The 19,023-nt window shown below is 44.9% G+C and overlaps 1 protein-coding gene across 1 annotated transcript in view; it reads right to left on the reverse strand.

The window, feature by feature from the left end:
• Positions 1-19,023, reverse strand: part of LOC137622978 (probable E3 ubiquitin-protein ligase HERC1) — a 111,202-nt gene that overhangs the window by 70,248 nt on the left and 21,931 nt on the right. The window contains exon 10 of the mRNA XM_068353588.1: positions 1,348-1,468. Coding sequence (XP_068209689.1) covers positions 1,348-1,468 — 121 coding nt within the window. The remainder of the gene's footprint in view (positions 1-1,347; positions 1,469-19,023) is intronic.

Raw genomic sequence — 19,023 nt, forward strand, 5'->3', positions numbered from 1 at the left:
TATGTATGTGTATGTGTGTGTATATATATATATATATATATATATATATATATATATATATATATATATATATATATATATATATATGTATATATATATATATATATATATATATATATATATATATATATATATATATATATATATATATATATATATATATATATACACACACACACATATATATATATATATATATATATATATATATATATATATATATATATATATATATATATATATATATACACAGTATCCCAATATTATAAGTCCAGTATATTCCATTCTCACGACCTTCATTTAGTAATGCTGATTTTAAGATCAACAAAACTTGCCCTTTGATTCAGTCTGTTAACTGATTGCAAACTTTGAACATTCCTACACAATAATACTACATAATTTGTCTAATCAAGACTTTCCAGGATCTCAAAATCAACCCATTCAATGTGTATAAAAAAAACTACAAGTACTACAAAATGTGGATGATATACAATTGTTTATAATACTCCTTCAATTACATTAAATTTAGGAGGCAGCTGACCACTGACATTCACATTGCATCTGCTACCTTGATGCATTCTATCCTCTATGATACAGTATATATTTTCTGGTAGGGCAAATTTTCTTAAAATTCTCCAAAGCACATCTCTGCCAACACTGCTAAAGGATTTTCCAAAATCTATGAATAATATAACATAGTTAAGTGTTATTTACAACCTTGTTGTACTGTATGTCTCAGCACAAAAAGTTGGTTACTTCATCCTTTATCTATCTTGAATCCTGCCTATTTAGTACAGAGCTTTTTTTATCTAAATTCAGGATGAATAACACCTGTCTCAGTTCTGGTAAGTATGACTGTTCTCCTATACTCACAATTCCTCAAATATCTAGAACATTATAAGACTGCTACATCAATAATTTGATCTGATTTTACATAATCAATTTCAAAACATAATTGGAGCCTGAAATGATTTCCACCAACTAATAAACAAAAATTATGTTTGAAGCCCTTTTATGTGAATGTTTATGTAATGCACAACATAAGAAAACAAGTCAACATCAAATTCAAGGATAGAGGAGAAATGAAGAAGACATTAAAAAGAAACATTCTATATACATGATATTGTCTATTCATGATGTCTCATTCAATGACTGTTGTTGATTTGAATACATCCATACAGAAGAGGGTATAAAATCAGATGATAATAATGATGATGATGATGATGATGGTTAGTCAAGGTATAACATAGTTGATCCATAGATGCTGTACTACTATGTCGATGTGCACTATAATCAAGAGAAAAGATTGCAACAATTAACAAGAATAATAATTGGTTAAGTACTCACCTTTCTTCATATTCATTAGAATTTACTGCAGCTGGGGTTTGTGGAACCACCCACACAGTCACTAGACCATCTTCATGTCCAGCAACCAACATATGAGAGCATTCTCCTTCACTCACGCCACCTAAAATAGTAACATTCCAGTAAGTTGTAATATTATTATTGAATTTTATTATATATATATATATATATATATATATATATATATATATATATATATATATATATATATATATATTTAGTTAATAACATATCCCCTGAAGTTACTACCGCACCCAATACCCAGTCATTTTCCTAAAACAAGGTTTCTTTTAGATAATGTTTTTCAAAAAAAAAAAAAAGAACAATTTGGTACACCACTGAGTTTCTGCTAAGAAAATCTTTCCATAGAAATATTCTTGCAGCAATTCTATGTTTGCGTCTGTCACTAAACCCTTAACAAGAAATGACCAAACTCCTCAAAACAAATTATGAACCTTTACCATAATGTTTTCAGTCTTGGCTTAATAAAACTTAATCACTCTACCAGGGTAATGAAATCGATTCTTATAGGTACCACAAACTTTCTCCCCCAAAGAGAGAATGTAAAAGAATTGCTGCAAATCTTTCATCATTAAACTTTTTTGGCTCGGATGGTTAGTAACATTGATGTAATGGTCTTCTCATCTCCAATACCTGTATATGAAAGACCCTGCACTTCACTAATGCATTAAACTCTTGCTAAATTTGAAAGAAAATGCATTTTAGTTATGAGATCTTTACAAGAAAGGTCTTCCAAAGGCTCAAAATGAACACTTTAAATAGTGTATTGTAACACTAAACCCAGATTTCCATAAATTGTTCTGACAATCGAAGGTTTCTCGAAAGTAACAAACTTGATTACAATAAGATGATTTGAAAGGTAAATGCTTGAATACCGTAATAAGCATGGCCCTATAGCCCTTCACAGCCGTATTATACATTTTCCTTTCATAAAAGGAAATGAAAATATTTTATAATATTATTAAAACTAGTTCATGTTACTAAAACAATCAGAAATTTGTACCAATCAAAATGAATATTTCATTGTCTTTGATACAAATTATTGGTGATCAGCCTTTTGGAATCTAAGATAGAAAATCCCGAGAACCTAGAAAACCCTTTGTCTCTGAGAATATGTTATTTTCCTTAGTAAAATAAATTTTTGAATATACTTACCCGATGATCATATAGCTGCATCCCTGCTGCCCGACAGAAAAAATCTACGGGCGGAATACGCCAGCGATCGCTATACAGGTGGGGGTGTACATCAACAGCGCCATCTGTCAAGTAGGTACTCAAGTACTCGATGTCAACAAAGAACCAATTTTCTCCTCTGTCCCACTGGTTCTCTATTGGGGAGGAAGGGTGGGTCCTTTAATTTATGATCATCGGGTAAGTATATTCAAAAATTTATTTTACTAAGGAAAATAACATTTTTCAATATCAAACTTACCCGATGATCATATAGCTGATTCACACCCAGGGGGGTGGGTAGAGACCAGCATTACAAGTTGACATCATGAGCTAAGTATTCCGTATTTCATTTTAGCAGTTATTCAAAATAACAAGCATAAAATAAATAAGTACCTGGTAAGGAAGACGACTTGAACAATTACTCTGCCTTTTTAAGTACGTCTTCCTTACTGAGCCTCGCGATCCTCATAGGATGCTGAGCGACTCCTAGGAGCTGAAGTATGAAGGGTTGCAACCCATACTAAAGGTCCTCATCAAAACCTCTAATCTAGGCGCTTCTCAAGAAATGATTTTGACCACCCGCCAAATCAAGTAGGATGCGAAAGGCTTCTTAGCCTTCCGGACAACCCAAAGATATTTCAAGAGAAAGATTAAAAAGGTTCTGGAATTAGGGAATTGTAGTGGTGGAGCCCCCACCACTACTGCACTCGTTGCTACGAATGGTCCCAGAGTGTAGCAGTTCTCGTAAAGAGACTGGACATTCTTAAGATAAAAGACGCGAACACTGATTTGCTTTTCCAATAGGTTGCGTCGAATATATTTTGCAGAGATCTATTTTGTTTAAAGGCCACGGAAGTTGTGACAGCTCTAACTTCGTGTGTCCTTACCTTCAGCCAAGCTTGGTCTTCCTCATTCAGAAGGGAATGAGCTTCTCGTATTAACAGTCTGATAAAAATAGGATAAAGAATTCTCTGACATAGGCAAAGATGGATTCTTAACTGAACACCATAAAGCTTCAGACGGGCCTCGTAAAGGTTTTAAAATAGAACTTAAGAGCTCTTACAGGACATAATACTCTTTCTAGTTCATTTCCAACCATACGATAAGTTTGGAATATCGAACGATATTGGTCAAGGCCGAGAAGGCAGCTCGTGTTTGGCTAGAAAACCAAGATGTAGAACATGTAGCCGTTTCGGATGAGAATCCGATGTTCATGCTGAAGGCATGAATCTCACTGACTCTTTCAACTGTGGTTAAGCATATCAGGAAAAGAGTCTTAAGGGTGAGATCTTTCAGGGAGGCTGATTGAAGTGGTTCGAACCTGTCTGACATAAGGAATCTTAGAACCACATCTAAATTCCAACCAGGTGTAACCAAACGACGCTCCTTCGTGGTCTCAAAAGACTTAAGGAGGTCCTGTAGATCTTTATTGTTGGAAAGATCTAAGCCTCTGTGACGGAAGACTGATGCCAACATGCTTCTGTAACCCTTGCTAGTGGGAGCTGAAAGAGATCGCTATTTCCTCAGATATAAGAGAAAGTCAGCTATTTGAGTTACAGAGGTACTGGTCGAGAATACGGATACTGACTTGCACCAGTTTCGGAAGATTTCCCACTTCGATTGGTAGACTCTAAGGGTGGATGTTCTCCTTGCTCTAGCAATCGCTCTGGTTGCCTCCTTCGAAAAACCTCTAGTTCTCGAGAGTCTTTCGATACTCTGAAGGCAGAGAGACGAAGAGCGTGGAGGCCTTGGAGAACCTTCTTTACGCGTGGCAGACGTAGCAGGTCCACCCTTAGGGGAAGAGTTCTGGGAACGTCTACTAGCCTTCGAAGTACCTCGGTAAGTTATTCTCTCGCGGGCCAGAGGAAAGAAACTAGCGTCAACTTTGTCCCTTCGTGAGAGGCGAACTTCTGCAGAGTGAACCCTCGTTTATCGCGGTAGATAGGTTCCAGTCGCGGCCGCGATAGGTGAAAATCCGCGAAGTAGTGACACCATATTTACCTATTTATTCAACATGTATATTCAGACTTTTAAAACCTTCCCTTGTACGTAGTACTGTTAACAAACTACCCTTTAATGTACAGAACACTTAATGCATGTACTACAGTACCCTAAACTAAAACAGGCACAAATATTAAAGGTGATTTTATATCATGCATTTCCTAAACATGCTAAAAAGCATGATAAAAAATGGCAACCAATGTTTTGTTTACATTTATCTCTGATCATAATGTAGAAACAAACTGGAGGTAGAGCTTTGCTTATTACCCAGACATATTTCCCATACTTTTCCCTTAGAACTTCATCACATCTTCCTACTTTAGATATATATATATATATATATATATATATATATATATATATATATATATATATATATATATGTATATATATATATATATATATATATATATATATATATATATATATATATGTATATATATATATATATATATATATATATATATATATATATATATATATATATATATATATATGTATATATATATGTGTGTGTGTGTGTGTATATATATATATTTATATGTATACACATATACATACCTACATATATACATAAATACATGCATACATATATATATATATATATATATATATATATATATATATATATATATATATATTACTGTATATATATGGGTTATGGAAAAAATCCGCGAAGTGGTGAATCCGCGATGGTCGAACCGCGAAGTAGCGAGGGTTCACTGTACCTTGTTGACAATCTAGAACGGAGGGAATGCATATAGATCTAGATGAGACCAATCTAGTAGAAAGGCATCTATAAGAACTACTGCTGGGTCCGGGATAGGTGAGCAAAGTATTGAGAGCCTCTTGGAAATCGAGGTTGCGAAGAGATCTATGGTTGGCTGGCCCCAGGTGACCCAAAGTCTCTTGCATACATCCTTGTGGAGGGTCCAATATGTTGGAATTATTGTCCCTTCCTACTGAGACAATCTGCTAAGACATTCAAGTTGCCTTGGATGAAACTCGTTACTAGTGAAAAGTCTAGACCTGTTGAACAGAAGAGGAGGTCACTTGCGAACTCGTACCATGTCAGAGAGTAGGTCCCTCCTTGCTAGGAGATGTACATCAAAGCAGGGAGTTGACCGTGTTCACCTCCACTACTTTGCCTTGAAGGAGAGACCTGAAGCTTTTCCAGGTCAGACGTACTGCCAAAAGCTTCTTGCAGTTGAAATGCATTGTCCTTTGACTCGAGTTCCATAATCCCGAGCATTCCCTACCGCCTAAGGTCGCACCCCAGCCTACGTCCGATGCATCTGAGAAGAGAACGTGGTTGGGAGTCTGAACAGTCAGGGGAAGACCTTTTCGAAGGTTGATAAAGTCCTTTCATCAAGTCAGACCAGACTTATCTTCCGGAAACCGGGATAGAGACCGCTTCTAGCGTCTTGTCTTTTTCCAGTGAAGAGCTAGATGATACCGAAGAGGACGGAGGTGTAGTCTTTCAAGAGACACCAATTGAACCACGGATGACAGTGTCCTAACCAGACTCATCCACAGCCTGACAGGGCCATGTTCCTTCTTCAGCATCTTCTGGATGGATAGCAGGGCTGGGGGTTGATCGTCTTGTTCAGCCATGTCCTCATCAGAGGGTTCCTCATCCGAAACTGATGAGGAAACGGCAACGGAGTGGGCAACGTCTGACTCGCTGAATCCGGTCGCACTGGTGGATGCGTGACGGAGCCGGACACAAGATCATGGTACTGCTGCACAGTCTGTGAACTGTCAACCATGGGGACGCGAGGAAGTACAGCGACAACCCGAAACTGTCTAGACTGTCTGGGTTGTGCAGACAACCCCTTATCGGGTTGCTGAGGTTGCCGCACTGCGTCACAACAAGTCACCTCTGCTGGTTGTTGAACGTCTTCCTAGTGACACACTGAACGTCCACAACCACCTCCGAGAGTCGCTTAACGTCAACGTGCGACTGGCAACCCACACTGGGTCGCACCGGTGGAGGAACCATCTCAACTGGCGGACGTGAGTAGGATACCTCAGCGTCAACAGGGCGTACAACCAACCGGTAGGAAGGTTGTTGGCTAGAAGGTTCTTCTCCGTAAAAAATCCTCTATCAAGGACTAAGCTTGGACTGCATGTCTTGCAACAAAGCCCAAGGTCTATGGGAGCAGGTGTGGCAACAGACGGGGTTAGCGACTGAAGCGGAACCATTTACCATCCCTGGAAGCATGTAATGCTTTAATTAAAGTCCATAGGAGGCTAAGCAGCTTAAGGCTCCTCTCCAAATGACAGAGTCCTCAAGGGAATATCAGAAGGAGGGAGAACAGCACTTTCTCATCTACAGGAACCATGTCCGAGAAAAGCTAGGTTATCTCAGTGAGGGTATCACTGGTGCATAAGCAGCAGACCAGAAGGCAACGTTATGTAACTGCTTGACAGTCTGTGAACTGTCAAAAACTGAACTGCCAACCACAACAGGTGCGTGAGGACATACAGCACTGGTGCATAGGTAGCAGACCAGAAGGCAACGTCATGTAACTGCTAGACAGTCTGTGAGTTGGCAACAACCAAAGCTGTGTGGGGAAGCCTCAACTCCTGACTGACAAGTCTGCTGCGGGCGAGTGGCGGTAACCACAAAGTGTTGCGGAGGCTGACACACCGTGTCAAAACACGGCAGCTTGTGGTAGCTCACGCACGGCAACGGAGTGCTCCGTGTGTCTGTGGGAGTCAGCATGCGTCTGGCAGGGTAGACTGCGCATGAGTAGAGGAGCTCTCACAACAAGAGTGTGGGAGCAGGCAGCCATGCTGGGCGCACAACCGTGGCAGGCTGTAGGCCAACGGGTGCATCGTCAACCTTCTCCGCAGTCGGAGTGTGGGAGCTGGCAACAACAAAAGCGGAGTGCTGGTGCGTGGGAGGGACTGCCGTGGGTTGCGGAGCATGCCGCATTGCGTCAAAACACGGCAGCTTGACAGCACCTTCCCACTGCTGATGCGGTAGCTCACGCATGTCAACGGAGGGTGCAGCATGAACATGCGTCTGGCAGGGTCGACTGCGCATCGGTGGTGGAGCTCTCACAGGTGGAGTGTGGGAGCAGGCAGCCGCAGTATCTGCTGAGCGCACAACCGTGGCAGGTTGTAGGTTAACAGGTGCAGTGTCAACCTTCTCAGCACGATACTCCTGCATGAAAAGACGGCAACAAACGGAGCTACTGTCCGTTGTGACTGAGGGTCTAAAACAGCTGGTGCGGCAACAGACGGAGTTACTGCCTGTTGCGGTACCACCTGCCTCTCTTGGGAGGTGTGCAGTCGTCGGATGACTGCAGCGAGTCCGAACTGACCCAGTGGCTACACCTAGGCTGTTGGACTTGCGCGGAAGGGACCGACTTGCACTAAAAAGCTGCAAGATTTGGTCCATGGTTTCTGCGAGAAACCTCTTCCGCAGACAAGGAATAAATGGGCTCTCTCGTCTTTGTGTGGGTGGGGCGATCACGTCGGCAACGTGTGTAGATACACCCGAAACCACCGAGGGAAACGTCTGTTCGTCGATCAAGGCCTGTGGAACCCATAAGTCGTTCGACATTACTTCTCCCCTGGGCTTGGGAGCTTGTAAGAGGTCCCGGACTAGGTGAACAACTGGCACGAACAGACGAACCCTCGAACGCAACACTGTAACACTTTGCGCATATCACTTTATCACTTTGATTTTCTGTTTGCACTTATTTCACTGAAATCGAAACTTTAACTGATTTCTACCTGAAACACGCAATCCTATCCTTCATTAAAAGGTAGTAATTGCGAAAACAGAAAAACATAATTAAAGATAAAGAATTCAGTGGCTGGAAAAGAGACTAAACACTAGATCAAATAAACTACGTTTAAAATCTCTCACCGCATAAAGCCTGGGAACAAGAATAAAACTCTAGAAAAGTTTTACCTTCTTCCCCTACAGCGACTAGGGAGAAGAGTAAAAAACGAGAACAACGTTACCCGCTTGAACGAAACGTTTATTCTCCTCTCTCTCCCTCCGTCTCTATCTCTCTCTCTCTTCTCTCTTGACTTAGAACCTGAGAGAAGAGCCCAATTATATATCGTTAAAACATATTATTTGCTAAAGGAAAAAACTGAAAGGTTTCCCAAATAAAAAAGTTCCTTTATTAGAATTTAAACCATTTAAGCTAAGAAAGAATGAACGAAACGCTAGAATCGGTTTACTCTTACTGCAACGTGAAACCGTGAAATACTCTCTCTCTATCGTAACAATAGAGCGCATGTTGAACGTTCTGAACGTCAACAACTGCGGAGACTAAACTAAACGTTAGTTCATCTTTGAAAACAGTACGAGACTATCAAAGAAATTCTTTCAAAAACATTAAAATTAAAAAAGTATAAATTCTTAAAAGGTAAATACGATATGACGGGCTCAATGTTAATTAACTTCGGTTCCAAGTAAGGACCGCCTACTATTAGGAAAGGTCGCATATAAACAAACATAAAAATTAATTTTTATAAGTTTATAATAAATGGAAAGTTAATCGAAGAGGCCTATAAAGGCGAAGAGATATAAAATAAATAGATCTATAACTTGTTAAGCAAAATTACCAAAAACCTAAACACACTTCCGTCTAAGGGAAGGGTCGGCCATTTAAAAGTAAAAGAGAGTCCATACTCTCTTCGTCACCAACACTTCCGTCTAAGGGAAGGGTCGGCCATTTAAAAGTGAAAGAGAGTCCATACTCTCTTCGTCACCATAATTAAATCTATCCAAAACGAGTTCAAGTTTTGAAATGAAGATAAAACCCCTGCATAGCGAAAGCTCAAAACTGGAATAGTGTACTTCACCAAATCGTTGTGAAAACAAATCCAGTTAGGGACGGCGTATTTAGTAGGTCTTGCCTGTGGCACGACAGAGGGAAAATTGGTTCTTTGTTGACATCGAGTACTTGAGTACCTACTTGACAGATGGCGCTGTTGATGTACACCCCCACCTGTATAGCGATCGCTGGCGTATTCCGCCCGTAGATTTTTTCTGTCGGGCAGCAGGGATGCAGCTATATGATCATCGGGTAAGTTTGATATTGAAAAAGGGTGGACAGACTTCAAACAGTTAGATGTATGTAGAGGTTTGGGGGAACTGACCTAGAAACCAGTTTTCTGAGGCCGTGGAGGCCAAGAGGCCTATGGATAACGGGACCTACTAGAGAGCGGAAGCGAGAGTAACTACACAAAAATTCACGTTAGTGTCTAAGTACTCACCCTTTGAAAAACTTCTTTTGACGTTCCTTCCAGAAGCGTAGCCGTGAAGAATGTGTTATTTTCTGGGAACAATCGGTACTCCCCCGAAGAGGCAAGTAAGCAACTGGGTAGGAGGTAGGAAACCGCACTTGTGCCTACCGGTCGCTAGTCTTGAATGCGCCTGGGGTTCTTACCGTTACACCGCTTGGAGGGCGGAGATGACTGTTCCAATGGAGAACCCGTCGAAGGATTTTCTTGAGTAGCCCTTGAGGTAGTGGGCAGTAAAGGTTGACTGGTTCGACCAAGTACCTGCTCGCAGGATCTGCCCCACTGCCATGTTTTTCTCAAAGGCTAAGGAGGTGCTCAGGCCCCTGATGTCATGAGGCCGGGGAGTGCCTGGCACTGCCATGCCATCTTCCTTGTAGGTTCTGGCGATAACTTGTCTCAACCAGAAGGAGATGGTGTTTTTGGAAACTTGTTTCTTATTGCTACCTGTGGAAACGAAGAGGCTCTTGATGCCTGGTCGGAGATGCGCTGTCCTTTCCAGGTATTTCCTAATTGTTCGCACTGGGCACAATTTTAAGTCTTCTGCATTGCCTGTCTTAGGGATGGCAGGAATTGAGAAACCCTCAAACCTCGGGTCCCAGACTGCTGGGTTCTGAGTCTTGGCCACAAAAGAAGGCACGAACTTGAAGGATACTTCTTTCCACCCCTTTGAATGAGAAAAGTCGTATGACAGCCCATGGATCTCTCCCACTCTCTTAGCGGACGCCAAGGCCAGCAAGAAGACGGCCTTGAGGGTGAGATCTTTGTCTACGATATCCTTCAAGGGTTCAAAGGGGGGACGACACAGCATCTTCAGGACCTTGGCTAAGTCCCACTGGGGCACCCTCCTCGCCTGAGAGGGGCAAGACTGCTCGAAGCTCTTGACAAGCATCGCTATGTGTCTCGAGGCCCCCAGGTCGATGCCCTTCAGGAGGAAGACTTGGCCTAAGGCGGCTCGAACCCCTTTTATGGCTGGAATTGACATTCCTACTTTGTCCCTAAGAAACATCAGAAAATCTGCTATGTCTGGGACAGAGGCCTTAAGAGGTCTAATGTGCCTCTCAGAGCACCACTTTGTGAAGGAGGCCCATTTTGCCTGGTATACCGCGGCTGACGACTTTCTCAGGTATAGAGACATTCTCTTAGCCGTGGAGGGAGAATATCCTTCCTTCTTCAGGAGCCGCTCGATAGTCTCCAGGCGTGAAGACGAAGGGAGAGTGGGTTGTCGTGGAGCTTGAGAAAGTGAGGCTGGTGCAGAAGGTCTGACGTGGCGGGTAGAGGCCACGGCGGTTGACTCGCTAGGTCTTTTAGGTCAGCGAACCACTCTCTCTCCGGCCACCAGGGCGCTACCAAAGTCATCTTTAGGTTTTGGGCGGTCCTTACTCTGTTGAGCACCTGTCTTATCAACGTGAAAGGGGGAAAAGCGTACACATCCAGATTGTCCCACTTGTGCTGAAAGGCGTCTTCTAAGGCTGCTTTCGGGTCTGGTACAGGGGAGCAATAGACTGGGAGTTGGGCGTTGAGTTTTGTTGCAAAGAGGTCCATCACCGGGGAACCCCAACGCTGAATGATGAGCCTGGCTACTTCTGGGAGAAGGGACCATTCTGTCCCTACTATCTGGCCCATTCTGCTGAGGCCGTCGGCCAGAACGTTTTTCTTCCCGGGAATGAACCTTGCTAACAACACCACGTGATTTTCTTCTGCCCAATTTAGAATCTCTATGGTGAGATCACACAACTCCCTCGATTTCAAGCCTCCCTGCTTCTTTATGTATGCTACTACCGTGGCGTTGTCGCACATCAACGCCACGGTGTTTCCCTTTAGCAGACTTGCAAAGTGTAAGCACACCTTCTGGACTGCTTTCAACTCCAGGATATTGATGCGGAGTTGCTTTTCCCCTTCCAACCAGGTACCTCGTGCAGTTTCGTCGAGGAGATGGGCTCCCCATCCTTGGTTGGAGGCGTCTGTGAACAGAAGTAATTCTGGAGGGCCGGTTCCGAAGGGCATCCCCTTGAGGGAGTTCGACTGGCAGTGCCACCATTCCAGGGAGGGTCTCGTGTCTGGAAGGACTGGAATTAGCACTTGTTGTGAGTCCGTCTGGCACCAGAGGTTCTTGAGATTCCATTGGATGGATCTGAGCCTTACCCTCCCTTGGGGAACTAGTTTCTCCAATGAGACCAGGTGGCCTATCAGCCTCTGCCAGTCTTTCGCTCTCCTGGGGTGTTCTGACAGGAACGGCTGAATGATGTGCCTGAGGTTCCTTATCCTGTCCTCCGAAGGGAAAACTTTTCCCTGAATGGTATCCAAAGTCATCCCCAAGTAGTTCATTCTGGTGGACGGGGATAGATTTGACTTCTTCAGGTTGATTACAATCCCCAGATCTCTGCAAAACTGGAGGAGACTTCTCCCTTGTTCCTCCAAGAGGGCCTTTGAGGCGGAAAGGAGCAACCAGTCGTCCAGGTATCTGATGAGGCGGATGCCTCGTTCGTGAGCCCACACTGAGACAGTCGTGAAGACTCTCGTGAACACCTGGGGCGCTGTTGTCAGACCGAAGCAAAGAGTCCTGAATTGCAGGATCTGGGAACCCCATTTCACCCGGAGGAACTTCCGACTCGAGGGGTGGATCGGAATTTGGAAGTATGCGTCCTTGAGGTCGACGGTCATCATAAAATCTTTCTCCCTCAAGGACAGCAGGACTGACTTTGGAGTGTCCATCTTGAAGTCCGTCTTCTTGACGAACTTGTTGAGAGCTGACAGATCTATAACCGGTCTCCACCCCCCCCGTCGCTTTCTCCACCAGGAACAGGCGACTGTAGAAACCTGGCCCTGGGAGAAGAACTTCTTCCATGGCGCCCTTCTCTAACATGGAGGATACCTCCTCTTGAAGGGCGGTCCTCTTTAACGGATCCTTGGGAGCTAGCCATTCTGTCCGGTTGGCCGGAATAAGAGGGGGTGATTCCGTCAGGAACGGGAGTCTGTAGCCCTCCTTTAGGACGGACACAGTCCAAGGCTCTGCCCCTTGAGCCTTCCAAGCTTGCCAATGTTGTCTGAGGCATCCCCCAACCCGAGGCTTGGGCGGGGATAGGGGGCCTCCCACTCTATCTTCTTCTAGAGGGGCGGCCTGATCTGCCTCTCCTAGAAGCGGAGTAACCCGACCTGAAGGAGCTTGAGGGCGCTGTAGCTCCCCTGCGGGAGGGTTGCGGCGTTGAGGACCAGGAGGAAGAGGGGGCCTCTCTCCTCGTAGTACTGGAAGAGGCTTGGGGCGTCGCGGCGCTATCCGAGACGGACCTCTTGTAGGGCGGTCTCCTAGAAGTTGTCGGTCTGGTGACGTTGGCCTCCTTCTTTTTCGAGACCTTTTCCATTATGGTCTCTAGCTCTTTCAGAGGAAACAGAGACTCTCCCCACAGGGGCAAGCTGCGAATGGCTCGCGCCTCCCTGTCTGGTACCTTCCGAGACACCTTCGTTAGAACAGTGTCTCGCTTACGGAGAACCCAGTTGGCTGTTAGGGCGAGAGACTGATAGGTCAGAAACTTGAGGGTTTTACCCCTGGAGGTAATGAGGTCCCTCAGTAGGCTTTGCTGATCAGGGTCCTCGGGGTCGAAGGAGGCTTGAACACCCACCAACGTGGAAGCCCACCATTCCAGCCAAGAGGAGACGTTAACTAAGTCTCGCGACATTTCCTCCATCATGGAGGCCTCTGCTGGCGAGAAACAGACTGGGGCCGAAGAGGCTCTATCGTCTGAGACGCCTTGACTCAGAATGTCCACGGCCGTCTCCACTTTACAAGGACCTGGGCGACGTCCTGTGGGCACATAGACCTTCCCTTGGGTTTTGAGGCCCTGGAGCAATTTCGAGGCACTCTGGGTCTTGGGGGCCTCGGCATTGCTGGCCACTACTTTGTCAATGTACTCTTGCCCTAGAACTAGATCTCGGGCCAGAGGGAGTGCTAGGGATGTCTTAGGTTGGGAGGGAGTTTGCATGATTCTCAGCAGGGTTGACCTCCAGGAATCTCCATCCGTAGCTGCAGGTCCTGCTATTTCGTGGTGCCTTCTGATCAGGCTAACCACTCTCCTGTAGGCGGAGTCCTCCGTCGGGGAGCCCTCCCCTCCGTCAGCCGAGGTCTCGGCCTGGGGCGGGGGAGCCGGTTTACCGGGCACGCCGACTGGACGCCTAGCCCTTGGGGCCAGGGGCGCCGTCCTGCCGAGGTACTGGACCTCATCTGCGGGTAAGTCCGCACCAGGGGCTCGGGATAATGCAGGCACCGCTGGTTCAGCAGGGACTCGCGTACGCCCTAAGGCTCTAGGTGCTGAGGGCGCGGTTCCCGTGGGCTGACCCGACAGCGGGAACCGTTCCTTCCGACCCGAAGGCCGCACCAGCTGGGCTGGTTCGGCCAGGCTGCCTGACAAGAAGCGCGTTTCCCCCCGCTGGACGGGGTGAACCGGAGGCCTCGAGGACTTAAACTTTCTCTAGAGGTCTTTCCTGCGAGCCAGGTCGCGAGGGTCAAGGCTGTGCTTGGAGGACGGCAGCCTTGGGGACCGCTCACTGGACTGGCAGTCTGGGGAACGAAGCACCTTCGATTCCCGCGAAGATACGTAGATCCAGGCGCCACCGGGAGATACACTTCTCCTATACTTACGGCTCGGGGAGCGGGAGTGCTTTCTGCTATACCGAGAGCGCGACCTCAAGCGGGAACGCTCGCTCCTGGACCGCTCCCCTCGACGGCGGTGTTTCACCCTGACCTATTGCTCTGACGAGGAATAGACGTCCGATGAGCCCGACGACACTGTGTTCACCGCGTGTCGGCTGGTAGCGGGGACTGCGAGGGCTGGAGGAAGTCATCGGGGACTTCCGTGGGGAGGGTTGGGAACGACTCAAACCGTTCCATGCCCGGGAGCCAGGGATCCAGGGTCACATCCATCCTCAGGGGTGACCTACCCGGCGTCTTCGGGAGCCTCCAACCGAAGGCATCGTTACCCGAAGGTCGAACTTTCCTCTGGTTGTCTCCCCCTAACGACGAACCAGAAGCACAGGCCCACGAGGGCGGCGGTGACACCGAGACCGCGTTACTACCCCACAAGGGGTCATCGGAGGAAGCGTGCCCCCCGAGCACAAGGGCCGACTCTCCGGACGCACTACTGGGTCCTTCACTAGCCTTAGAGGGGCCCGCCATTGGCACTGCACTTACACTGGGCTCTTGGGAAAGTACGCCTTGTTCATCCACAACACAAGACTTACCTCGTCCCCTACTCTGTGTAGGGGATGGCGAAACCGAGGCCCCGTCGGACCGCTCACTGGGTGACGGTATCGGCGAGGAAACACTAATTTTCCTGGGGGAACGTTTCGCTGATTTCCTCTTTTTGGTACCGTAGCGTACCCACTGTATATCGCTCCAGTCTACACACTCGGGGCAGGTGTCTGCTGACGAGCAAACCTTTCCCCTACAGGAGGAACAAAGGGAGTGAGGATCCACTTCGGGCTTGGAGAGGAACGCTCCACACGATTTCCCGGCTCTAGGCCCAGGACAACGGCGAATTTGCTCCATAATGCACACAACGCACGACACAAGCACTAAGGGAATCAATGAAAACACTGGGTAAGCACACGGTTGAAAGGTGAACGCACAGGAACACTTGGGAAAAGTACACTGGAAAACGCAAGTTGCCACGCTGGTAACACGTGGGACACTAAAACGCACACAGAGGATCGACAGAGAGACGAGAGCGAGGTGTGAACGCCTTGCGACCAGAGAACTTAATGATGAAGGTGACCCAGCCAAGCAGCGACCTACCTTGATCCTACCCTCGGGGCACATTCCTTGATGCCGGGGGTAAGGCTACTTAGAGCGCGGAGTGGGAGGGTAACATACGCAAAACTCTGGTCGATGGAGAGGAGATCTCCAGTGACTCCTATAGAAAGTAGTTCGAGGTAAGTATTCGTGTTGGAACAAACTTATATTACGGATGAATGACATTAAACCTAAATGTATCTGGGTTGGATGTGATAACCGGGCTAACCCAAAATGGGGTCAAGAGTGTTGATGGTGAATTGTAATTGTTTTGCTGATTGGAGCAGGGCTTGGGACCCTGACAAGTATTCTACTTGTTTGGGGTGGATCAATTCTCTTTGGAATATGGATTCTTAAGCTTAAGACCTGAGAGTCAAGGCCATTTTTCTCCTTACAATGTGGTTGAAATGATTTTCTAAAATTGTGGGGCATGCTGAATATTTACCCAGTAACATTCTCAAAGATCTTATTAACCTAAGTCTACCAATTTCAGCACTTAGGGATTTTTGAAATGGGGTCTTAGTGGACCAGCCCCCTAGCCTAGTCTTCTCTGGTCTTTCCCTTGAACTAGCAGCAAGAGTCTTTTGCACTTTGAACTATTAACTTAATCAGCAACCATTGAAACATACTTTTCCATGAGAGGTTCTCTTCACAATGGTTATCTAAATCACAGTATTGCCCCAACTGGATTCACAAAGAGAATGTGGAACATGATCTCCTAGAAACAATTCCTGTGCACACTCCAAGCAGCAATTGCTAACAACACCTGAGAAAGACATCTTAATGTGAAGTAATAAGCAAACAGTCTGAAAGTTCTGATTACAATCAAGACAAATCCTAAAATGAGGTACAGGGCAAACAACACTGGCTTATCAGTTACCACTTACAGCATGAATCTTCCTTCCTTGAATATGGGAACATTTATAAATTAGGAAAAGCGTCTGGTATGGATGGTGTGAGAGCTGAGATGTTGAAGGAAGGGGGTGTGACTGTACTTGAATGGTTGGTAAGATTGTTTAATATGCGTTTTGTGTTGTCAATGGTACCAGTAGATTGGGTTTGTGCATGTATTGTTCCACTATATAAGGGTAAGGGAGATGTGCATGAGTGTTGTAATTCAAGGGGTATTAGTTTGTTGAGTGTAGTTGGAAAAGTGTATGGTAGAGTACTTGTTAATAGGATTAAGGATAAAACAGAGAATGCAATCTTAGTACAGGGTGGTTTTAGAAGAGGTAGGGGTTGTATGAATCAGATTTTTACAGTTAGGCAGATATGCGAGAAATATTTAGCAAAAGGTAAGGAGGTGTATGTTGCGTTTATGGATCTGAAAAAAGCGTATGATAGAGTTGATAGGGAAGCAATGTGGAATGTGATGAGGTTATATGGAGTTGGTGGAAGTTTGTTGCAAGCAGTGAAAAGTTTCTACAAAGGTAGTAAAGCATGTGTTAGAATAGGAAATGAAGTGAGCGACTGGTTTCCGGTGAGAGTGGGGCTGAGACAGGGATGTGTGATGTCGCCGTGGTTGTTTAACTTGTATGTTGATGGAGTGGTGAGAGAGGTGAATGCTCGAGTGCTTGGACGAAGATTGAAACTGGTAGACAAGAATGACCATGAATGGGAGGTACAGTGAGCCCTCGTTTATCGCGGTAGATAGGTTCCACACGCGGGCGCGATAGGTGAAAATCCGCGAAGTAGTGACATCATATTTACCTATTTATTTAACATGTATATTCGGACTTTTAAAACCTTCCCTTGTACGTAGTACTGTTAACAAACTACCCTTTAATGTACAGAACACTTAATGCATGTACTACAGTACCCTAAACTAAAACAGGCACAAATATTAAAGGCGATTTTATATCATGCGTTTCCTAAACACCTAAAAAGCACGATAAAAAATGGCAACCAATGTTTTGTTTACGTTTATCTCTGATCATAATGAAGAAACAAACTCCTTTAGTGTACTGTACACATATATGTATAGGTTAGTTTTTGCATCGATTATATTGATGTATACAGTATGTTGATTTTGTTATTACCAATGTTTTACTTAATTTTCCTTAGGACTTCCAAATGAAATGTTTTTCTTTATGATGCCGCCTGAAACGACGGCGTCATAAAGTACGCTCAGTAAACAACCACGCTCAGAACAAAGAAGGCATTTAACGCGCATGATGAAAGTAATAAATAATGATATTTACAGTAAAAGCTTTTAGAAAATATGTTATTACAAATATTGTTTACCGTATCTATATAAAATCATACAGTACATACTGTACGTAGCAAAGCAGGAAAACAATTTACGAGAGAGAGAGAGAGAGAGAGAGAGAGAGAGAGAGAGAGAGAGAGAGAGAGAGAGAGAGAGAGAGAAAGAGAGAGATTGTTTTACGTACGTAAATGTAAATTTTAAACAAAAAAAATATGATAGGCTTTTAAAACCTTCCCTTTAACTTAATGCATACAGTACTAAACTATAAAACAGGCACAAATATTAAAATGTTTAAGTAAAAAATAAAGATTGTTACTGTACTCACCACGAAAGAAGTTCAAGAAAAACTTGAATGATGATGGCGATGAATTTGCTGCACAGTAGAAATGATGATGATGAAGCTGGTGATGTCTTCTACTGTGCAGCCAATAATAGTATTTTACGTCTCTTCAGACGGAGGTGTCTTTTCCTGGGACACCTCTTCAACTTCTTCCTGAGACACTTCTTCAATTTCTTCTGAGGGCATTGTGATCGGAAGTTGCTGCCGCTGTTTCTTTTTTCGCAAGAGCATCCTGTAGGGAGCCATGTGTTCATCGATCTTGGTGCAGAATTGTACAGAACGAACCATATCCTCGTCCCACTCTTGCGACATTTCTTTCACCTCATTCGCAAGCTTGCAGAGCTTGGCAAGCCGTTCTAATGTTAAGACCGTTTCTTCGACATTTTCTTGGATCTCTTCCTGTGTTTCACTGTCTTCACTGCCCGATTTCGTCAGGTCTTCGAGGTCTGCGGCCGCGTAACTTCTACTGTCTTTTAACATAGTATCGAGAAGCGTCACCTTCTCAGCAATCGTCATCATCTTTCGGTGCTGTTTAGGCTCACTACCAGCCTTAGTAGAAGCAGAAGGCTTGGGAGGCATTGTACAGTAGGGTTTAACAGAAAGTTCAACAAAAAGTTCAACTTAAAACAGTCACGCACAGCACAGATTAAAGTTCACAATTAACAACGTCAACACAGCGATACAGCGGGAGACAAAGTGACCGCGGAAAGAGATGCTGCGGGTTGGAGAAGCGGTCAAAACACCAATCAGAGGCTAGATTACAAAACTTGAGTTCTGATTCGTCATCTATCAGCGCTTGAACCAATCACAACCCGTCTTACAGTACTATGATGCGTTGGTTACCTACTCATAGAAGAT

This window comes from Palaemon carinicauda, chromosome 30 (genome assembly GCF_036898095.1).
Source record: "Palaemon carinicauda isolate YSFRI2023 chromosome 30, ASM3689809v2, whole genome shotgun sequence".
Lineage (NCBI taxonomy): Eukaryota > Metazoa > Arthropoda > Malacostraca > Decapoda > Palaemonidae > Palaemon > Palaemon carinicauda.